Source organism: Thunnus albacares, chromosome 6, assembly GCF_914725855.1.
Source record: "Thunnus albacares chromosome 6, fThuAlb1.1, whole genome shotgun sequence".
Taxonomy (NCBI): domain Eukaryota; kingdom Metazoa; phylum Chordata; class Actinopteri; order Scombriformes; family Scombridae; genus Thunnus; species Thunnus albacares.
The window spans coordinates 30,777,937-30,802,876 of record NC_058111.1 but is presented as its reverse complement, the minus strand read 5'-3'; the positions used below and the strand labels follow the sequence as shown (position 1 = coordinate 30,802,876).

At 41.1% G+C, this 24,940-nt stretch overlaps 1 protein-coding gene across 7 annotated transcripts in view; it reads left to right on the top strand.

The window, feature by feature from the left end:
- usp2a (ubiquitin specific peptidase 2a) overlaps positions 1-24,940 on the top strand; it is a 43,006-nt gene that overhangs the window by 5,319 nt on the left and 12,747 nt on the right. For 4 of the 7 annotated variants that reach the window (XM_044353755.1, XM_044353757.1, XM_044353754.1 and 1 more), the window contains exon 3: positions 7,931-8,777. In XM_044353755.1, the coding sequence (XP_044209690.1) occupies positions 7,995-8,777 (783 nt within the window). In that variant the 5' untranslated portion in view covers positions 7,931-7,994. Of the gene's footprint in view, positions 1-7,930; positions 8,778-16,853; positions 17,476-24,940 lie in introns of those variants that run through there. The other 3 variants (XM_044353759.1, XM_044353761.1, XM_044353760.1) reach the window with 3 other exon arrangements.

Below are 24,940 nucleotides of genomic sequence, written 5' to 3'. Positions count from 1 at the left end.
TCAAGCTTAGTTTTAATATGAAACAGTTTGGCAACTATAGTTGTAATGGGCTGAAAGATGGGGCAGAGAGAGGCGTCAGTGTGGCCCTCACAGACATCAGCGGTGTCTTATCTGCTCACATTTCAGGGTATATATAGCTGCCTGTAAGACCAAGCCAAACCCAGCACAGCTCAGAGACCCCCGAATAGCTTCCATGTTGATCTGCTAACATTATTTCCTATGAGAACCACACTTTGTCTCTGTTAGTTTTTTATCGGTTGGCTGTTTTGTTTATATTGAAGCAACAGTAACAACAGGAAATCCCATGGATTTTTAGGTCAAAAACTGTCACTGTTACTTACTGTTTTCTTGCATGACAAATACATGTAGCACCACTGGTTTGCACAGTCTGGCAAAAGTAATTTTGATGCATTGTGAAAAGTATGAAAATTCAGTTCTAATGCTCAAAAAAGCAATTCATTGATGGAAGCTTGAAGCTGCGCTAATCAATATTTTTATATCAACAATGGGTCGAATGACTATGTGTAATGTGAAAGAGGTCCCTCGTACTGACAAACCTACAGAGAATTATCACCCAACTCTGTAGTTCCACTCAGCTCAATGGTGCATTTTAGTGTCTTTGGGCTTATTGTTTTGGCTTTATGACCCACAAATTTTCACTGTTTGGTTCAGTCTCACCACTCACACGACCTTGTATCCAGCGGCAGCAGGCAACAGTTTATAACAAAAAAAGCTCTGATAAACCTATTGTGCACCACACAGCACCAAATTGAAGACAGGCAAAGTTAGCGACTAGCTGGTGAACACAGTGGAGCTTTTATTAGCTGAAGAGAAAGATATTTCCCTCAGGAGAGACCAAAACAGAGCTAAAATGAGAGTGACTTAGCTTGTCTTATAACGTATAATCATCAGGTGGCTAGCAAAAAATGAAGACTAATTTTGCTCTGGATCTGATGAATGTTAATAGACCCCTCTTTGCTAACGTTTTCACCATATCAACTTTATAAGGTGATAATATGTCAATGCTGTGTGTACAGCTGGTTGCGCTGCTCAGAGATGGCCTCCATTTACTGTATGGCTGGTCTAGTGCAGCATATCTTGCTGTGTTAAATAATAATAATAATGTTAATAACAATAACAATGTTATTTAGATGAGTAAATGATCTATTTAGATTTGACAAAAACATTAATTGAAGATTGAGCCATATGGTACTGCAACAACATAGCCTGGTTCAGCGATTGGGCTCAATGATGACTGTTTCTCCCAGTTGGAAACAGAACAGAGCTAATCAGACCTCTGTAGGCAGGATTAAGAATAAGGACGTCATCCTCCTGCAAAGTTTGCTAATGAAGTAGCTACATCCATGAAAAATAGCATCAGAAAATGGCAAAAAAATGGTAAGAGGAACAGGTGAGATCAACACAGTTTAACAGGCTGTTGTAAGTCGACATACAGAGAAAAAATCTCTTTGACTGGCATGAAAAGTCAAAAACCTCTCCTAGCAACTGCTACCACCGCTTCTTTGTTGACTGAAAATGACTTTGGAGGGAGGCTTACTTCATTTGCTATTGAATGGTTGGGGCAACACCACCCGCCCTTAAAAGGAAATCAGCTAACACAAACAAGCAAACGTAAAAGAAATGGCAGTTCACAAGAATTGAATGTTTGTTTTTAAATGCTTGAGAATAATACATGATATGATGCTGTTTGTTTGCTTTTGTAATCAGTCAGACATTAGTATTGATCAACGCTCATTATCAACACACCACAGATCCCGTCAGTTGGTACTTAATGGTGTGAAATATCAAGCTACTTGTTGCACCTATATTTGACTACATGTGTTATCTGTGCCTGTCTCTATCTCTATCTCTATCTCCATGGAAACTGACCCAGCACTGAACTTGACTTTAACATAGAATCACAGTGCTCGCCTCAAAACAGCACTGACTCAACTGAGAAGGAAATTGAGCCAACCATTTACTATAATATGGCACTTCTACACACACACACACACACACACACACACAGACGCACACAGACGCACATACTCTCACTCCAAATCACCAGTGAGCGAGTGTCCATGCTGGTGTTACATTCATGCGATGTCACCCCTGGGCACAGCAGCTGTAGAGTCCTGCGTCATCACACACACTCTCCCAAAGCACTTGAGATTTACTCTGCTTTCTAATAGGCCAGCGGGAGACCTGGGAGGACAATATGTACTGTAAGAGATCTGACTCACTCACTCATTACAATGATGGATTTTCAACAGATGCACATTTCAGTGAGATAATTGACCCAATCAAAATCAACAAGAGAATTCACAATGTGTCTGGGGGTCTTTGAAAAGCTCTGAAATGTATCAATTTAAGGCTCTAAAAGGTTTCTATGAATAATTTTCTCCTTATAAGCCAAGTTAACTTTCAAGGTTTTTCATTTAGGAAGTGTAGTTGTATTGAGGGCTCATTTATACTATGCCAAACTTCCTATTTCTCTTCTTCTTTGATTGTAGTTTCAGAACCTTCAAATGAATGGTAATTTGAGTCCAATATTCAATTGGTTGATGAGAGCAGTGGGAGTAAACCAGAACCTTTGACGGCTGTAGAGTTGAGGGGAGCTGAAGTGTTTGCTTGGTGATAATTCTTTGTGAGTTTGTCACTACAGGCGACATTACACATTACACATAGTCATCTTTTCCATTCTTCAATATATAGATATTGATGCAGCTTTATAATGAAAAGCGTGTGACATCATTGGCAACTCCCAGCTGAGCTGTGGTACTGCTGGTGATGACTGACTCTTTGTGAATGGAAAAGGAACGTGTGTTGGGATCCTTGTTAATGTCTCTAAATTTTTCATGAATTCAGTTCCAGGAAGTGAAAGTGAGGCTCCTGAAAAAGTTTTTAGTTTGGTTTTCTGAAACCTGCCCAGTAAGTGAAACCTCATCTCTCCAGCTCTTTGCCAAGGATTCCCAGCAGTCAGCTGCTAAAAACTGCCTTCCACTACGCTGCAGAAAGCTTCTCTCATGCAGTCACTTCTGCCACTCTGTTGACAGCTTGACAGCTTTCTTAATACAGATTTAGTAGAAGCTTGGTAGACCAACCAGCTCATTCATAGTAGTAGATTGTTGTCTTTTTACACTGGCATATTTTCACTTTCTGTTTTCTTCTGACCTCTAATATTTGATCCTATCTTATCCTGTTTGATCCTATCTTATCCCCCTACAGCACAGAGGCTTGTTAGGTCGAGCGTTTTTCATTTTTGTGGTGGTTTTCTAAAGGAAGGAAAGGAATAGAGAGCATTACGTGTAGCCCTCAGGCTGTGGCTCTGATAGTAGCCGGCTAAGTGTACATTGGCTCTGGAATATGCCCTGCTGCTACTTTTATGTCCTTACTGCGTTGGTAGCAAGCAAACGAATGCATGCAGCTTGTTGCCATGGTAGCTATGGTAACTACTGGTTAGCACAACCTCAGGGGAGGCTGAAAATGCAGAGTAGCCAGAGTGCGTTTGTGTGTGTGTGTGAGTGGGGCACATGCCTGTGCGTGTTTTGTTGTTTCCGTGGAGACATCTCCTCTCAGAAGCGAAATCCATAGTTTGCTATCGTCTTTATCAATCCTGTGTGTCCATGCTGTGTGGTGTTACTCCCACGGGTGCTACTTGCTGTTTGCACTTCACTCTCAGCAGCTTGCCCACCAGGCTAGCCCGAACTTGTTCCACTCAGCTGCGCTGGCCGGGTCTTACTCTGTGACACAGCTGTGGGAATACAGAGAGTTTTATGGGTGAGACAGGTAGGTCAAGGTTCAACCAAGGTCAAGGTGGTGCATTCATGGGTTCAAATATTTGTAGGATTCAAGGGTTTAGAGATAGACAAAAAAGCCACAGACATTTGATGAGAATTTGTCTTGAGGGGGATTTTTGGCGTTAATGATGTGGGATTGTACAAACTGTTGATTTAGTGAAGTGCCACATTTATACAGCGGGTCTTACACAGTTTTGTCAGAGAAAACACATCTCATGGTATCACAGATACAAATACATCCAGGATGTATCACTGTAATTCCACTCACACATGTTTTTATCCTTGTGTTTACACAGTGTGAGCAGTCACATAATGTAGCTTTGAGCTAGTGTGATGATAAGGATGTGGTGGGCTTACCAGCTGCAGCCTTGTTAATCGGTGGAATTTGCAGTGATGAATGAAGTTTTGCCTCAATCAAAGTTGGGTACAAGCTTTGAAAATTCTGTTGGTTAGTGTTCTCTTTGCATTCAGGCAGCAAATTACTAGCTCAGATTACCAGAAATTGTGCTCTGCAAAAACGATCTGGATAGGAATTTTGGGTTGGCATAGTAGAGTATTTTACTGGAGTATACTGTTATGTCTTCCACACAGATTATGAGCCCATTAGAAATATAGTCTGACTGATACAGGATTTCTTAGGCCAAAACCAAAATTGACATTTGAGAGTTTCAAAAATCTGATAATGATATACCAGCCAACATCAATATTCTTTACACAACCCATAACAGAAATAAACATTTTTGATAATGATCCTTTAAATCTGTTTTTAATTGTGACCAAAAATTCTGCTGTGCGCAACATTCTACAGTTGAAAAATAAACTTGTCAGTACTCTCTGGTGGATGAACTGCAGAACGGTTACACTGTCTCAAAACACATCTTTGGCATTTCTGTACTGAGGCGGAAATGAATGAATCTCTTAAGTAATTTCCTTACAGCACTGCGTCTGACTGTATTCACTTCAATCTTGGATTTTTAAGTGAGTTCAGTGTGATGCTAGGTGTATATAAGCACTGTTAATATCTTATCAACCATTCTATCTGCAACAGAGTTATTGCATGTTATTGTTAGTAAGTTTGTAGTCAAAATTAAAATACTGTATGTTACAGCTGATGGTTGGCGCTTTCATTCACCAGTGAGGGGAGCTACAATGCAGAAAGCTACTGATTCAGGCTACACACTCAGTTAGATTCAATGTTAAATATTTCTTCATCCATGTACTGATCACCTCTGATTGTAAAGAACTAGTCGTGGTTGTTGACACTTTGTTTGTTCCACTTCATTTCCAGGCAGGCATCCCACCGCATTGCACAATCTTGGTAATTTTCTGTCTCCAGTAACTGACAGAGGTGATGATGAAGAGAGTAAATCCAGATCCAGGCTTCATCCCATCTGCATTACAACACTGAAACCAAAATAACCCTGCAAACACCACTGCTGCCAAATTGTAGAAACAAACCTTGTATATCTACAGAGCTTTGCTTTAGCTGGCTGACTTACAGCGAGGCCAGGTTCTTGGTGCAGCTAGTCTCACTGGCTTAGCAGTACCTTAACTCTATGGTCACCGCCACCTGGCCCACCTCTGTGTGTTTTGGCCAGCAGTGTTGGCTTGCCTCCAGCACGCTGCCTGTCTGCCTACTCCAGATCCATATGCTGAATTATTGATAAACCTGTGGTCACAGAGAGAGGCAGAGGCAGAGCGAGAAAGAGATAGAGATGCAGAAGGAGGGGAAATTACACTGCAAAGAAGTAGGTACACTAGGAGAGAAGGCAGGGTGCCGAGAGAGCAGAGAGAGAGAGGATAGGGAGCAGTAAGAGAGAGAGATTAAAGAAATATGAGCCTCCCTCACTGAACTCAACACAGATCAGCAACACCAGATACTTTTATTTATTCAGACGATGCTGTGCATGTGAACAAGAGCCTGTCTCTGCCTCGGCTGTCACAGGAACACACTGTGCCCCTGGCCTGGCTTTACAGCCAACAACCAGCTGGACTCTTCCATTATAGCCGTGGGAGACACATTCTATACTGAGACGGAGGAGGGGTGGGTTGGATTTGCAGTTTGAGAAGTCAAAATAGCCCAGAGAGATTCTACTGCATATTTTCATTTCTCCCCTTGATTTTACGATGGGCTTAAAGTTGGTAGGAAAAGAGGCTTCCTGTGGGTTTTCCAAGCCCGGCTGAAGATGCTTGAGCATTAGATCATGCCTTAGTAGTGTATCAGCAAGCTAGTGCTAATTGTGTCACCACAGATCTGTCTCTGGATTGTGTAGCATGCTCCCCCCTCGTGAGTTGTGTGATGTGGGCTCTTTGTATAGTATGTTGTAGGCTGCAGCTGGCTTCACTTGGTACACCTCAGGCTTGGTTAACCAGCCATGCTCTGCAAAAGCCTGGAGATGGGTAGTATAGACCATAATGCAGGGGTGTTTATGTCACTGGGCCCTAGATAGACACACATGACAGCCTTATATATTCTAATTTGATTTGCTACGGTCTAGAGGAATAAAAGTACTAACAATGAAACCAAATATGTTTTTAAAGGGGCACTCCACTGATAATGTCAAAGTTGACTTTATAGTCGAAATACTACTCAGCTCGTGAAAATTATTAAACAGTGTCTTCTGTGGCTGAGGAGGACCTTACTCAAGTGACATCACTTGTGTAATCTTGGTTTAGGCCCAGAAACTACACATTTTAGCCAAAATTTCCAAAACACACTGCCACAAAATAACAAAGTGTTGGATGGAAAAAACAGCAATGGAAAAAGATCAAAACATCCGCACATTTATCTGCATAAAGACCTTAGTCAGAGCACAAAACTACACGGTATAACAGGAGATAAACTCTTTTAGAGGGAAATTTTAGCCCGATCTTGGGACAAAACCATCTTGTAATGGGGGCAGCAACATCTGTCTGGGGCTGGGATTGTTAGTATTTTTGACAGGAAGCCTGCATTACAAACCGGGGCTGTGGAGATTGAAAGACATGTACAGCAATGCATGTGGACTGCTGCCTGCCTCAATGTCTTCTTTTAAAGCCCCCCTAGACATGTCTTGAGATGTATATAAAATACTCTATTTTAAATAATAATTTGTGTTTGATGTGGTTTTTCCACAAAAGAAGTAAAATTATCATGTTAAAATCCTTAAAATTATATCTCCTCCTTTTCCCTCATTAAAAATTCCAGAATCTATAAATATGCAAATATTTTTAATTTCAAATATTAAAACTGCTGGACAAAAGATGATTCCAACTTCACTGTAAGTTGAATACTGGACCAGGATTGGCTTCCAAACTATTTGTGATGTCACAAATAATGCTCATAGGCCCGCCCCTTAAAACTGGATTTTCAGTGAGCACAGAGAAATTTTCCACTTTCAGAGGATCAATTTGAAAACAGTCTTCCAGTGTCAAACTCTGCATATATATCATTCTGCACAATGAAGCTCAAACATCCAACTGTAGGAACAAGAAGAAAAACATACTTTTGAGTGGAGGGGAACTTTAATAATACTATAAGGAATTGTCAGAGTAAGAACTTCCATTATTTTTGGAGGTTAATGCATTTGAGACATTTCAGATCAATTTGCACTTACTGCTACATCATGTACCACACAGAGACAGTTAAAAGATATGCCCCCCCCGGTCTAAATAATGGAAGTTTCAAGTTGTAAGTTGATTCTGATGACATAGTGCACTGAATGGAAACTAGTAGCTGCCTAAAAGTCAGGAAAAACACATTGAAAGCTCTAAAGTACTACAGCGTGCTTTGAGAAATGGATGGCAGCAATGTAAAGAAAATGTGATTTGTTGTAAATGGGATGAAACATGAAAAAATGCTGATTTAATCCTTCAAATAACATGATAATAAGCACCAGCTGTGTTAGAAAGCCTAATATACATCATGCTAGATCTATAGTTTTCATGATAATATGCCAAAAAGGTGGAACTTTTATAGTCAGTGATGCACCTTCTTGCATCATTTTGTCTCTTTAAAAGTAGATGAATGCTCAGTGAGGCGAGGATAAAGATGTCCTAACTGCTGCCTACATTGTTGCTGTAGTGTAAGTATTGATTGATTGTTGCTGATGAACTAATACAGAGCTGGTGTCTCTTTGCTGTGGCTGCAGTCGATGCAGTCTTCCAGAGGCTCTCCCTCCCTGTGGCTGAGAAACCAGCAGCAGCAGCAACAACATGTCCCGCGTCTCCTCCACCGCCAAGCGCTACGCTGGCCCCTCCTACACCAGCCACTACAGCTCCTACAGCTCCTCCCTGACCCCGGGCCTTAGCTCCTACAGTGAGCGGGACAGGTTGTCCTCCTACAAGTCCCCCACCTCCTCCTCCACCTCTTCCTCAGGTTACTCCTCCTCCAGCTATCTGAGCAGCTCTGCTGTCCGCAGCCGCAACTACAGCACCTCCTCAGACCCAGACCGCGACCGGGGCCGAACCATCCCGCGCACCGACATCCTCGGAAGCAGCAGCAGCCGCCGCAGCGAGAGCCTCAGCCGAACACCTCTCAAGAGCTACGGAGGGTCAGGGCTGAGTGGGGGGTCGGCCTACACCGGCTACAGTTCCTACTCTTCGTCCTCAGCCCAGTCCAGCTACCTCTCCTCTTCACCGGTGGCCTCCAGCATCTCGCTCAGTCGACGAAAATCTGTATCCCAGAGTGACTTAAGCAGGGACCTGGCCCCTCTGGGCCTCAACGACACCTCCTCTTCGTCCTCTATCCCATCTTCTTCCACCAGTGCCCTGCGGAGCTACCGCAGTCGGACCAGCGATGTGGCCGACTCGTATGGCACTAGCTCCCGCCTGAGCTACTCAGGCCTGTCACGGAGCTCTACTCAGGAGGCCCTCTCGCGGAGCTCCACCAAGGAAGCCTTCAGCAGCAGCAGCAGCAGCAGCAGCAGAGCATTCAGCTCTTCGACGTGGGAGCGGGGCAGTAACGGGGTATTTGACTCCCCCACCAGGGACTCCACGGTAAGAGAGTTTCCACTGTTCTTGCACATGCTGGCTTGACATTTCCTGTTTTTATTGGGCATGTACTGGCCGACAGAGGATCAATAACAAGGCGCTGAATAAGGCTCAAAGGAATCTTAGCTGCAGTGTCTGCAGAGGCACACTGCTTCCATTTATTTCACTTCACACATGGTAAAGCCCCACAATGCTTTGTGGTAACTGAAAGTACATTTTTTTACCAAATGGGGGCACTATTGTTTAAATTAATGTCAAAGCACTTGAAGACCTTCTATGCAATGATAGACCAGACCAGTTACACTCTCTCACATGCCTTTAACATGTTCCCTATACAGTCTGAGCTTATTTTTTGCTATCATAATAACAAACAGTGCTATTACATGCAAACCAGAGCTCATTATTTTAGTGTGGAAGTAGCTCCATGGTAATGTGACAAATGAGCTCTTACACATGGATACCTGACCTCTTCTAAACCAGCAATTAGCTAGGTTACACCTCTCAGAAAGAGTTGCCGGGAAAAGATGAGCTGGGTCTGCAGGCCACTCACCTCATCTCTAAGCTCAGTATTAATGACCCGAGCTTCCTCTATACAGGTCACAAAGCACAACTGACCCACTTCCTTTCTGGATTAGTCCCGATAACCGCTTACATGAGTGCAGGAGGGAGGAAAGAGGATGGCATGAAGGTGGAAGAGTGGAAGAGAGAATTAGGGAGAATTTGTGGCAACATTTTATTTGACATGTTGTTCAGTGCATTTACTACTACATAACCACCACTGGTTAATTAATAAAGACATTACCATGCATTTTAAAATGATCTTATGATTTATAATGCATCACAATACTTTATGAGTACCACTTTAACTGAGACATGTAGCTGTGACCTCTACTTGAGCATTAATTATTCAGTATGTAATATTGAAGTGATGAGAGCAAGCTTCCACTAACTTGTTCACATTCCACCAACAACTGTACTTTTTTTCAGGATTAGCCACAAGATTAAAGTGAAGGCACAAAAAAAACCCCACAATTGTACAAGTCATATAGTTTTCAGGACATGTGATGTAACCCCACAAAACGACGATATGGCTTAAAAAACACAAATACAGTATGTGGATATGGAGGGTGGTAGTATCAGGCGACTTGCCAAGATAATGCAACACAATATAACGATGAGAGAGCATTTGCTGTTCTCTCCCTTATATCATTGTAAATGGAATATTTGGCTGCTGGTTGGACAAATGAGACATTTAAAGACGTTACCTTGGGCTCTGGGAAAATGCAGTGGTCATTTTTCATTTGACATTTTATAGACAAAACAATGAATCGAGTAAATAATCTGTAGATGAATCAATAATGCAAATAATTGTTAGTTATTGCCCCTTAACAACAACAGCAAAAACTAACTACTCGAAATGTACCACAGAGTCAATTCAGCACCTTTCTTCAATTTTCTTCAATTGAAAACTTCACATTTACTATTGGATATTGAATTAGATTACATTATATCATACAGGCATATGTGTACATTTAGGGCTCATTAGGTCTTGTTATTGTTCTGAATTTTTAGACAAAAACTGAGTTTCAGTATCTCTATAAAACGACCATCTTTTCATTTAATATACATTTAACGTGAAAGGTCTTAAATGTCCTAAAGGCCCTGCACACCCACACACGTTTCCACTCATTCTGGCTGATTAGACCTCTGCTAAGGTTGAAGGTGGGTGGTGCTATGCTGGGAATTATGTGAGGTCACCGGACACCATGTGCTAATAAGATTGTCTGTACACATCCACACAGTCCTGAGAAGAGGTCTCATCAAATTGATTAAAATCACCTGTCTGGGTTAAGCATGACTGTCCAACATGCATCAGAGAACTTTGTATTGAAATTTTGTGTAAATTGTGTCAACCTTTGGTAGTTGACAGTATATGCCATTACACAAAAAGTGTTATGTCTGACTATGACAATACTCCCTTTAAATGACTCTTTTCATATGAGATAAGTTTAACAATATTAACTACTAACTCATCGTGTGATGGAGCTGCCTGCTGTCATCATGAGGTATCACAGCCTTACATTTTCTCATCAGTCAGGTGCTCCCGTTTAGCTCATTCATTAAAAGGTTAACGTGACCTTGCTCGACCTACGCACCTCTCGTGAGTCAAACATGATGATCATTTTATCACCACGAGACTACTGACTGTCCCATAGAGCAACAAAGGGGGGTTGTACTAAAACTATAAATTAAGCACTGGATAAAAAGAATGCCTTGTTGTTTGCTAACAACACTAATTTGATAATGTACTACTGTATGAGCCTGCAGCTCTGAATCTTGAAACACAAAGAGACTGTTAGACATTCCACTCAACCGTGGACTATGAGCTAATGTCCATGTATCTAATATCAGTTTACTTCAGTAACTGGTCAACCTTATGTCAAAACATGCATGTCACCAACTGGGAAACTGGTCCTTTAAATTAACCCCAGCCTTAGTTGAGTGGCACTGAAATAGTTAATAGAGTAGTTTATTAATAGAAAATATATTGCCATTTTGCTAATCGATTAATTATCAAATACCAAGTAAAAATAACTCACCTTTATTGGAATTTGTCATTATTTTTGACATTTTGTTGACTAAACATTATATTCATTATTCAAAAGAATTATTGATGATAGATGAACCAATAGAGAATATAATCATTAGATACAACCTCAGTTTGATCTACATGTGATTCACCCAAAACTCTATTCATGAAGCTTTCTCTCAGCAGTTCCTTACTTATTAGCAAACATTCCTCTGAGCAAGAGAGTCAGAAGTATGTGTTGCCCTGCACATACACATGTAAATATATGCTTGACATTGTCTCACCCGTTCAAAGTGTGATGATGATAATGAGTGGGTGTGACGGGTTCCTTCCTACTGCAGTTTAGCGTGGGGCGTGCCTATTGTGCGCTGACTGACACATTGTGGGGGAAAATGTCATGGATGATCTCATGACTGATGGACACCAGAATGACAGCCCCCTGTGACTGCTTCCTGACCGCTCATCATGTCATGTTAGGTCATCCATCCTCAGGAAAAACACTGTGGAGTTGTGCTTTGTCTTATTGGTGATGATGATGAAAGTTCCACCCTGCAGTGAACATCAAGCCATTTAAGCGTATAGTCAGAAAAGCTGGCTAAGTAAGGCTGCAACTATCTGCTCATATTCTTTCGGCTGGACTATAAAATGATAAACTTTAATTATATATTATTTTTCAAAAACAAGTCCTCATCTTTCATTATGAATGTTTACACTCACCAATGTTGAAGGGTCTCTTGAAATAGCTTTGGCAAAGCAAAGTTAACCTAATCGTGATAGTTTTCAGAAGCTTACAACACAAAAATAACAGCTGTTGGTGCCTCATGGTGCTGTTCATTTTGCGCCATGTTTATGAGTAAGGCAATCTGGTTGACATGACTCTGATCCTTGTTTTCCATGTTTCCAATTCATAATATTCAAAATAGATCATGACACATCTTAGAAAACAGCCTCATGATGTAACCTCTCTGTAGCTTTACAAAGTTTTGTTCAAGAGATATCAATGAGCTATAAACCTGAGACAATATTCACTGTTGAATTTAGAGCCAGCTCCTTGTAAACACAACCTTTCACTCACACTTTCCCTCCTTGGCTCCAGCAAACAAACAGCTACTGTAAGGCCATGGTGGCATGCCGGAGTGAAAGCTTTCTTGATTGTGCCCCAAGTAGGTCTTGTTCTTGCTTTGTGTCTAGACTTTCCGTTGAGTCAATAATATTTTTAGACTGCCCTACTCTCAGTTATTCACCTTGGTCAGGCAGCTTATGGTTTGATGAAACACAGTCTGGTGTGAGTTGGAGCTTACTTTGTTCTTTAGTGAACACGGTCCAGTACTTTAATAGTTCAGTTTTATAAGCTATTATTATGGGTCTGCTTGATTGGTAGGGGTCAGTGTGTGGCATGTCTATCATGACAGATATTTTAAGATGTAACTAAAACTGTTCAAGTACTATATCAAGCCCATGGATGCTCCTGTATCAATACTGGGATCTTGACTTCAAATCACAATACTTTGAAGTAAAACAAAGCGTTTCAATTGTCTTTTTACAACAGAGCAATAGTGCTTTGACATCTATCTATTCATCCATTTCCTAGATGTTTATCCAGGTCAGGATCATGGTAGCAACAATGAACATTTATAGTTTTGGGGTACATCTTTATCAGGTGTCCAAGCCACCTGAAGTGGCTCCTCAGATGTGGTGTTTGAACCCTGAGATTCTCTCCAATAGCAGAAATGTCCACCCACTCGTGCACTGTGAGTCTAGCCAACAGCTTAGAATTTTTTTTTCAGCCATTTTGGTCACTACCCTACTCTGCACCACAGTCTGATACGACGGTTACATTACTGAAGCCCAAAGGCCAAGAAATCATACCTAGATTATGTTTTCTTCTGTCCTAGCTGCGATGTGAATATGGAGCATGAATGTTCATTCTTGATCTTGGAAACAGTAATTTGATAAAATTATTTTAACACAAGGTCCACTTTTTAGCCTTTTTGCAGGGCTTTTGACTGCAACTCCTGGTCCTCATTTGCCCAGTTGACATGGAGATGGCTCATTTGTGATCATGTGACCTAAGTATGGAGCTTAAGTTATGTGATAATAGGTGGTTGTATATGAGTTGAAATGTGGACATTGAGTTTAGATTATTTTGTCAGAATAATGGAATGTTTTGTTTTGTTTTGCTTTGTTTTTGCATTTGATTAATTTAGAGCTAGAATTCCTCATTATAAGCAGGTCGTCACATTGTTACAAGAACTGAAAAAGTGAGTTAGATTGTTCATTTTGCTAACATAATGGTTTTGTAGCCAACTTACTCTGCTATCCAGTTCTACAGTGACCATACAGAAGACTTCATTCTGTACTTGAACTCTCCCACATGTTCATGTGAACTCTCCCACATGCTTCTACTGAGGTGATGTCAGCATTTAGCATCAGTGCTAGCAAGTTAAAGAATGCCTTGTAGGAATTTAGATTAAAGGCCTAGGTTCGCCATCAACAGCAATGAATTGTTTTAATTGCCTTCCAAAGGAATATGTTGTGCCTGGGTGGAATTTAAACACTTGAGTGAGGAGATTTACAGCCTAATGTGCCTAATTTAGCTTTGGGAATAGAGCAGCTATCCCTAGGTAATTGTACTCTGACTTCTCCTAGATAACATTGCTCAGAGACTGCTTTTGTCCCATTTTTATAACAGGCTGCACAGCTCTTTGCATCAGATATCAGAATACAAACATTGACTCTTTGCCCCTTTCTAACGTTGTAGTTTTCCACCTCAAGGATTTAGACACTCAGACATACACACACACACACACACATACGCACACACATGTTTAGCCTGGTAATGGAATGTACTCCTTGGCTATTTGTTGTGTACACAGGCTTGAGCCTGGGTCATGAGATTGCTGCTGGGGACTTGTTGCACTTCTCTCACCCTACACATCGGTTCAGTTGAAATCAGACACAGTAAGCACAGTATGAATTACAATCATTGTAACTCAATCATGTTGCACTGACGTGGTCAGCAGCTGATCATTTAAATGAAAGGAAACAAAAGACGGCGGAAGACAATAAGCTGCATTAGTTTGGAAACTTGTTTAAAAGTGTCTGAAAGGTCCAGCCTCAAATCATCAGTCATCAAGTGCTTGTAGTCAACAGCCTTGTGTAACCACCAGCACTGCTATAGTATTCTACTTCTGATATTTCCTCATGACAAACAGCTTCTCTATTTTGGACTGTCCAAAGTGTCGAAATTTAACCCTTGTTCACTAAAAAGGATGTAACAGCACATTGCCAAGTCCTCCAGGCTCAGTGGGAGTCAGTCACAGTTTTGTTTGTCACCTGGCCGTGGTCATGAAATTGAAAACCACTGATGCAAGCAAATTTTGCTTTCCAAGAGGTCTATGGTTGCAATCAAGAGGAGTTGAGGAGGGTGTCTCCGGCCATCGCCATCTTGGCGGTGCCTGACTCTACCTAACTCCCAGCTAATCCAAAATGAGCAAAGAGGTGCAGCTCATCAAGGATGGCTGAAACTAGCCACCTAGCAGCTAGAGACCTGTCACTCAAAGCGGCCATGTCCTTAATTATGCATAACTTTACGGCTTAATAAAATTTAAACTGGTGAGTAATAACAATTCACCCCACGTACAGTTGTCATGAAAGGGGAAATTAGCTTTAAAGACCAGAACTGTTTTTTGTACCAGGCTGTCAATATGTTTATTTCTGCTGTTTTAACATGGGGGTCTATGGGGATTGATTCACCTTTGGAGCCTCAAGTGGCCATTCAAGGAACTGCAGTTTTTGGCACTTCCACATTGGCTTCATTTTTCACTTTTACATTTATCTGTGTAGCCTATTATGTAGTATGAAATTGCTGTGTAAGCTAATAGTATTAATTAGTATAGAATTTTCTTGTCACTGGTGTCAAGGTAACAACACTGTATTCTTTTTTGGTAGTTTGTTTTTTGTTTTTTACCATTTTACATGCACATTAATATGTCCTGGCTATGACAATATTCTGAATTTGATACAGGTCATGTAAACAGCATTTTCCGCATTAGTCTTTATTCCGAATGTAGCATTTTCCAATTAAGACATATGGGATATGCCGGTATTATTCGGGTTTCAGGAGCATTACATCAATCAATCAATCAATCAATTTTTATTTATAAAGCGCCAAATCACAACAAAAGTCATCTCAGGGCACTTTTCACATAGAGCAGGTCTAGACCATACTCTTTAATTTACAGAAACCCAACAATTCCCCCATAAGCAAGCACTTGGCGACAGTGGTAAGGAAAAACTCCCCTTTAACGGGTAGAAACCTCAAGCAGAACCCGGCTCTTGGGTACTGTATGCATGTATACAGTACATTTGGAATATGCGTTTCAACTGGGGTATTTACCACACACGGCTTCTCGCCTGTTTACCCCTGCACAGGCAAGATGACATATGCTGGAGCAGGAAGGCAGACAGAGGAGAGGAATGAGAGGAGAGCTGTTCAGGGAGGGCTGGAAAAACAGAACGCGCCTTCTCCACGATGGGGGCGGAGGGGATTGGTTATTATCCTGACATGCAGTCATGGACTGACGCTGACGACTCAGTGTGATGCACCAAAAACACTCAGCAGTGTAGTAAACATCATGGAACAAGCTGGACGTAATTATAAATGTATAATATCAGTCATATCAGTATCACTTATAAATATCAGGCAGCAGCTCACTGATGTTTTTCACCTTGCTGGTTTACTTCACTGCCTGCAGAGATCTTGAGTTTCCTGTTCCTACTGGAGCAGAAGGAAACCCCTCTGCATGGAAACACCTTAGTAGGAATATTGTCTTTTTTTCGGAACAAAGGCAAAAAACAGAATATTTTGTGCATGTAAACGTAGTCACTGTCTATACTGGGTTGGTAAACTGTCTATATTTGGGTAATGTGGATGAAATCTAGGATTGCAGCAGTGATTCGTCTTCATTAAATTAGAGTGAAGCTACTACCAAACCACTATTCTTTGTGTTGCTGGTGATTCACCGGAAACTTTTTTAGGTCAGCTGACCCTAATTTTAGAACCATAGGGCAAGACTTTAATAAAGGCTCATCCATATAGACCTTTTTCACAGCAGACATTCGACTTTAATAATAGGTAAAGCACAGGTGCTACTAATAACTTTAATGATGGCACTGTTCCCTTAAATTGTCTCAGTGAAATGGAACTCAGCAATCATTAAGTTTATTAATTACACCTGCGTTTTTCCTACTGTGCCATGTTAAAATGTCCTCTGTGAAAAAGCTCTATTGTCACATTTATACTCCGGTGTTTCTTTCATCTCGCCTGTTATTATGCTGTCTACCACCTAATAGAAGGTATTGTGGCATATAAGTATTTACGTTAGTTTTCTGTCATGATCATTATGGACTAGATGAGTAGTCTCCTTGGACCACAGCATAAAGTCCTTCAGGTTGTTGCAGCAGCGTGGAGGATGGACTCTGACGTAGACAGCACGGCTGGAGGCGGTCGCTGACGTTTGTTGTAGGCCGACTTTCACCCGCGCCAGAAGGGGCGGACCTGCAGTCCTGTAAAACGGAATGAGAGCACAATATACATTTAATGCCATTTAAAGACCTGCTCTACACCTGCGTAGAATGATACAGCAGTCATCCGCTCTTGTCATCAGGAGGTGTTTTATCTGCGCTTTACCGCTCGTCATATGCTTATTATACTGTAAGTAGAATAATTTAAAGGGAAAGTAACAGGTCTTCTATTCGGCGTGATTTGTGTGGTTGGTCCCGTTATTTGAATGAATGAATGACAACAGACAGAGATCCTATCAAAAACGGAGTGAAAAGTCTAATTCGCCTTCTTGCAATAGAAAACGGCTCAATATCCAGGAGGAGCCGAACGGAAAACCGTCGCTGTTGTCTGAATAAGTCGCACCGGGTCGTCGGCTTCATCCCTCCGCCAGCATGCCGAGCATGCGACAGTCCTACACGGTGACCGTACCTGAGGAGCCGCCGGCAGCCGCGTTCCCGTTTCTGAAGCAGGAGATGCGGAGGAAAGGCAGCATGTCTGGCTCCGTGCTGGTGTCAACTTTCGTAGGGCTTCTCATAAACCAAGCCAAGGTAAGAGAGAGAGAGATACCTCAGCCAAACACCACTCAGAAATCAGGCAATTTAATGTTTACACAGTATTATTTGTTTCTTATGGGCTAAGCTGTGAAACTCGTTTAATTCTCTTTGTGAATGGCTGGTTTTCACTATGAAATGAGGCATATATCAAGCAGTTATTCAATAACAGTCACTGGTGCGTGTGTGGGATTCACTAACGTTATCTTATGTCACCAAAATACTTCGCTGTGGTTGGTAACAAGCAGTGTGGACGAGCAGTAAATATGAATATATAATTAAAAGCGCTACTTTTGTTGTCACATTGTGTTGAATTTATTAGAAGCTCGTGACAATAAACTGTATGAAACGGGTCAATGTGTTTAAAGGCAGGAGTGTGAGCAAGAATTGGGACAACGGTTCACAGATTTTGTTGGGAGAGTTACAGCAGACAGAAATAGCGTTTTGTCCTTATAAAGACGAAAGGGTTGAGTATGTAACTGACAGCTTTATGTATCTTGTGAAAGATGATGTCAGTTTAACGTTGAAGTGAGTCATTTGCAGAGGTAAGCCGCTCTCTTAAGCCGCTGTACTCCGCTGTGCCAGGATCAGTAGGCCTGCAATCGCAGGTCACTGGTTATATAACCACCGTTTAATCCCCATCATACACTACAGCTGCTCTTACTATACTGCTCTAATGTACTGTAGGCTTATCATGGAAATAAGTACAGAAATAACCCATCCTGACAGGGCTTTCTTTCTGCACTGAACTATCTAGGATATGTGTTTTGCCTCCGGCTGTTTCCATATGGACACAGCCACATAATGTAGGTCTCAGTACATAATGTACAGAATAATCACCAAGCTAGTGCTCATTTAGACAATAGACTTAAGGCAGTAATTTTAACTTAGTTAATACTGAAATTTTGTTCAGATTTTTGATAATTTTATAATTCTCATGTCCCATAATACCAGAAGTTAAAGGGATAGAGATTTCTCATTTCCTCTGTAAAATAATATTAACAAGTGCAAGACGAAACACCTCTCTAAAGCCAGGTGAACTCATTGCTCCCAAAAGTGAAGTGAAGCAGATATTTCTGTGGATTTTACCCTGAGTTAACTCTTCCCCTACTGGGATGATTTCTGAAATCACAAGTTAAAAATAAACTAAATAAATACTGATGCGGTTGGAAATGGGTTCAGCAGCCCTACTGTCTCTGACTGATAATGAGAGACGGTTCATGTATTCTTTGGCTTAAAGCTGTCATTACTGTTTTCACCCTGTGTACATAAATGGATGTTACAATTACTCATGCGTTGTTGGCTAAAGTGAAGTTTAAAAGCCTACTTGTCAGCTGTATTTGTCATGATATGAGAAGAACAAGAGGAATGAGTTTAGTTTGTGATCACCACAGCCTTGCTGCTGCCTTTCTGTGTGTGTGCGTGTGTGTGTGTGCGTGTGTGTGTGTGTATAGTCCCGAGCTACAGCGTGGAGTGGAGCTGCTTCTGTTATGTAATGTGAAATCACATTAGAATACACTTTAGCGCTGGCCAGGCCTGGCAGCTTGGCACGCTCCATGTTTTGTTGTCAGCGTCCACCTGCTCCTCCTGTCCTGTCCTTCTTCTTCCACTCTTGCTCATCATCTGTCCTCCACTCCTCCCCTCCCCTGTAGACCACCGGATGCATGGCAAGGGAACGTGCTCTGTCTTCCTCTTGATGTGTGTGTGTGCGAGTTTCCACATCAGAAAAAATGTGCGCATGAACTTTCATGAGGGTGCGTGTGATTATCTGTGTTCATCCACATGTTTCTGCACAGCAGGCTCACAGCACACCAGCACTGACAGCTGTAAGGTTAAAGGTTGCTTTCTGCAGCAGCTCTCTAACTCGTCCTCTACACTGTGATCAGTGGTACCTAAAACTAACGCTGAAATGCATAATTGATAAGTCAGTTGACAGTAAATTAATCATCAACAATTTTCATAATTTATTGATTGTTGAATTCCTTTATGAAGCGAAAAATCCCAGCTTCTCCAGTGTGAAGACTTTCTCTGTATTGTATCAGTGTAGATTGAATATAATTGAGTTGTGTATTGTTGGTTAAAGGGCTCTGCAATACAGTTGAAATAATTATCACAATATTAAATTATTTTTTATGACTGTTCACACTTCAACCTGTCATTTTACTTTATTACAATAAGCTCAAAATCATTCATTTGGACTACTGAATGTTAATAAATGAGAACATGATGCGTTCATATCTTCACAGTATGATTCCACTTAAAACCAATGAATGTTGATATTGAAAAAATGCTTCTCTTATGGAACTTGTGATGAGCTTTTTTCACTATTTTTTTTCTTGTGTAAGTGATAATGAAAATGGTCGGTAATTCAATGTCTATCCAAAAAAATATGACTGTCAATAAGTAGCTGAAACAATTAGTCCATCATCTGAAAATGAATCAGAAACTATTTTGATAATCAAATAATCATTTCAGTCCTTCTTCTTAAATGTGACAATGATGACAGTTCATTTATATTTTAGACTGTTTAGAGAAGAACATTGAAGACATCACTATGGACTCTGAGAAATTCTGTCACTATTTTTTTTAACATTTCTTGGAGTAAATGATTAATCGACCGATTGAGCAAATAATCAGCAGATTAATTATTTTCAGTGCAAGTGTTAAAAAGCGTTGCTCATTTACTTATTAATCTTTTCAGAAATATAACATTATCCTTGCTGATATTTCTACCAAAGACAAATATCACCAGCTTGTGGTTTCTGTCAGAGTCTGAACGTACAGCACTGGTTTCACTTCAGTGGGAGTAACTTGCCAGTAGATCTTCCATATGAGGGTAGCACGTGTTTATCGATGCTTACAGTACTGAGCTGTACTGCTAGTACGCTGTCACACATTAATATTTGGTTATTTTCCGTCGACCTGTCAGGAGCTGTGGTGTGATCTTCCAGTGTAGCATGTTATGATTAGACATAGGCGTAGCTTCAGCGTAATGTAAACACAGGCCGGTAAGCTGGCAGTTTACTTATCTACCATTGATATGCATACCAGCAGAGAAGGCTGAAGATGAACAGGTCTGTTACATAAGAAGTCCATGCATTACTTTATGGTCACATGCTCTCCAGCTGTTAATCTAAACAATGTTAGATTTTCACTGTTCGAATGCATGAATGAAATGCAACCAAGTGGCCGATTCAAAGGGTCGCAGGCTATATTTATTTTTATTTCTCAGAAAGACAGCCATTCTTCTCAGTAAGAGGATCTCACTATTTACTTGTTTGCGTGTGTGTGTGTGTGTGTGTGTGTGTGTGTGTGTGTGTGCAAGTGCGTGAGAGCGTGAGAGAGAGATGAGCTGTGGCTCCACGTCAGCGGACACTGGCTCAACAAGCTCTGATGACTGGTTTCATCCTTCTGTGTGTTTGAAGGGAGAAATAAATAGATCGCCCGTCCTTCCCTATCAAGTGTTTTTGCCAACGTTGAGTGTGTGTTTGTGATCACACACCCGCACACAAGCGTGTGAGCAGAAGTGACACTCACACGTTTGTGTGTGTGTGTGTGTATAGGAGTTCACACTCAACAGTAGCAATACGAGGTAACTCATAGAGAGCGAGAGAGAGATTGTTTATGATGGTCTGCCAAATAGAGAGACAGGTCAGAACAGACTGTTCTGCTGCTCTCTCTCACGCTGGTTTGCCAGCCAATCAGCAGTTGGCATTCTGCACTGCCAGGTGGACCCAGGCATCCTGCTGCTGGTAGTGTGAAGTTCAGTTTACAGCCTGAGCAGAGAGGGGGGGAAAGTGGCACTTGTTATTGCTTTGGTTTTGTTATGACAGTATTGCCAATACTGCAAATAGGTATTAGTCATCCACATTGATTTTGAGTTCCCATTAGTATGCAGCATGAATATGGTGGTTGGATATTATTACATTACTGGTTTCAGTGGAGAGTTTTAGTAGAACATGGTGGTGTAATAGTCATTTTTAAATGTTATAATTGTTGTGATTCTGGTATTGTAATATTTTTATGTATAGTGTTCTAGCTATCCCTTTAATATCTCTGTATCAGGCCATTGTGGGCAATGTTGTAAATCAGTGAGCAGGGCTGCTTTATGGCAATATTAGATTTTTTTTTTAAGAGATGTTTTTGGGCATTTTTGCCTTTTTAATGGAGAGCTGATAGAGGACAAGCAGGTACAGAAAAACAAGGGGGAGTGAGAGAGAGAGAGAGAGAGAGAGGTATAACATGCAACAGCTGCAAGGACGCTCCTAGATTATTTTATATTTGCATCAATGTGATGAAATATCTTGCTTTGTCAGGTATTTACTGGTGTATAGGATTTCATTAGTTATTAATATGTCGATTATTTTTTCAATTAATCAATTTGTTGTTTGATCTATACAATTTTGGGATCACTGTTTCCCACAGCCCAAGATGTTTTGTCCCGACCAACAATCCACAACCCAAAGATATTCAGTTTACTAACATAGAAGAGTAAAGAAACCAGAAAATACCCCTCGCCCTCCCACCTGTATATTTGTACCCTTAATATCAGATGGTACAGTGATTTTCAGAAGACTCATGTGCACTCATTTATAGTTTGGAATAAGCTTCCTTCTGGGATTTACGTGAGGCTATATCACTCGTGCTCTGAGCTTATTATTCTCCCACACCATCTCCAGTCTCCAGAAGGTTTAGATTACTAAGGAGCTGCTGCGGCAACAAGTGCACAGAGGTTGTTTGAGGTAGTCTGGATGTAACGTTAGCTTCACTTCTGTTCAAACGAGAAGAAATGTTCTTTGTGCACTTGCCCTACATCCTAAAATTTACATTTATTCTTACTTAGACAGTTTTTTAGAATAGGATAGGGACTTCTAAGCAATACACATAAGCACTTATAAGGGAACTTTTCCTATAAGTGCTTATGCGTATCCCTCGTCCGTTTGAAATTCGTTCCCCCTACACATTTATTTCCTCATGACCAGAATATAGCCTGAAAAATCCTTCAGTTAGTCGAGCCTGTCCTTTCTGTTGTCACCTTTTGATCAGCTGATGTGCGACAGTATGTAAGGCATTTGTCACACTGGATTCCTTAGATTACACTTGATGTAAACACACAATGCGTGCTAGACAGTTAATCTCCCCGCTGTTGGTCAAAGTTCACGGAGTGGTGAGATGAACAGTTGTCCAAGCAGCAGCTTATACAGTTTAAGACACAGAGCTGCTCTTTGTATGCATATACTGAATGAGGAACGATCCTATTTTTCAGCGTTTTCTGTCCATCTTTTTTTAAAATATTTTGCAATATGATATAAAACTGTCTCCATCAGTTTCTGTTTCCTAGCCCAGTGTAACGTTGTCTTCCTCTGTTTCCCTGTTATGTCACCCTGGTAGAGAAAAGCCAGAGTCAGAGATTATTCATTTCTTCCTGCCTCCCCACCTTGCTCTGACCTATTTCCTCTGCTCCAACACCACCCTCCATCCCCCCCTGACCGGCCATCAGTCCTAGATCTTTGGATTAATTGAGCACGATGGACGGACAGATTTTTACCTCCACCGAGCCGGTTACACGCCAAAGCGACGTTTCCGCTGTCTCTTATTCCAAGCTTTAGGAAGCGGTTCGACGTGGCCTCTGGAATGCTTTTTAATGCAGCCTCTCTGTTCCTGACGCTTTTAAGCCTCGGAGGACTAGGGTTTCAAAAGTAGCTCGCTGGTTGCCGGAGCTGCTTCTGACATTCATGAATAGAGCATTTATACAAAGTTATCCCCCTGGGCCGCCTCTTTTGTGTACAGTATGTATCAGCCCGCTCACAAGGAACCACTGGGATTATGAACAGTGGATGTATGTTCCCTCTTGTGACTATTGGTTTCATTTATCTCCTCTTTCTTTTTTTTTCTTTCCCATCCTTTCATCTCTTCTTCTACAAAACAAAATTCCTTTTCTAGCAGGCATTGATACTTTGATAAAAAAAACCTTTCTACATCATAGTGTAATTTATTTCCAAGCGCGAGCATGCAAATTAGACAGATGGCGTGGTTTATGAGTGTGTTATGTAAGGTGGTTAATTATTAGACTGTATTATATTACATAGTTAAATACTCATGCTCATGGAATAACTGTTTTGATGTTACTTAGTACTAAGGTGAATTGAATGTCACAGGCGTCTTTTACTGAACAAAAGTTCAAGCAGGTCATGTTGTTAGTGTTACTGGGTCTGCAGCGTCGTCTTTAAAGCGCTGAAAACTTGGATCCAAATTGGTGGCATTTCTCTATAATGTTAAATATTAATGAAGGAACAATCAAAATTACAGTAAAGTTTAGGGGTGAAAAAACTCCCTTACATGAGTTTAACATTAACAAACTCAACTTATCTGCGTCATCAGAACTGTGTGGGTTCGGTTTGTTTCGATTGATTGACAGAGCTCCAGCAAAACCACCAACTGTCATCAGACTTGGATGCATCACCTTTTTTTTCAAGCTAAGCCACACCCCCGTTCAAACCAATGAAAATAACGCAGAGAAAAACACAGATACATAAATCTCTCTTGTGAAGACTGATCACGTAGGATCCCGTCGTTCACAGAAAAAAAAAGTCATTTTATCTGTTTTCTGCTGTTGTAAACGCTGAATGTGCTGATCTGCTGCAGCCTTACTGTTAGTGCATGACTTTAATCCCACGTACACACTCTGTGCTGGTTTAAACTGCTTATACTGGAGATTCACAGCAGAATTTGCATAACGGAATTAGGCGTCATTATAGTCGTGCTACAGGCTGGGATCATAGCTTGAGCCAGTGAGTCACAGACGTACTGTACATTAAAGAATCCCGTTTGACACACCGCTGAAGAAATGAAGTGTGGATTATAATTGAGTGTCTGTCAAACGAATAGACAGTAGGATTAAACAAGAGAGAATTAGTGAACATTATTATAAACAATAAATTGCTATTTTACACATTGAAACTGTTAGCGTTTCTAATCTTTAGTGTCATTTACCTGCTACACCCTGCCCTAAAGGGACTGCTTACTCAAAAAATAACGACAATGTGGGTTTTAGTGTCCCATGATGATCTTAATGCCACCTTTAAGCCTGAGTAAAATTTTGAATGAAATACTGAATCAATCTCTTTGTTCCTATGAGATGATAAAACTCTAATTCTGAATATTATTATTGTTTTCAGCTGTGGTCTAAAAATAATCCTGGTCTAAAGTCACCACCGCTCCAAGTCATCCACTGCAAGTTCTTCACACTCTTAACTCTCACACACACTGAGTCACACACACACACACACACACACACACACACACACCCGCTCCTCTCTCAGCCCCGTCGCTGTGATGTCACAGTGTCCTCTAGCTTTCCATCCTGCAAAAAAAATAAGAATAGCGTTGCTACGGAGACAGAGCCGGGATGCTGTTCCGTCGCCGTGACGTTTGGCAGGGTGGCCGAAGGATCAGCCAATCA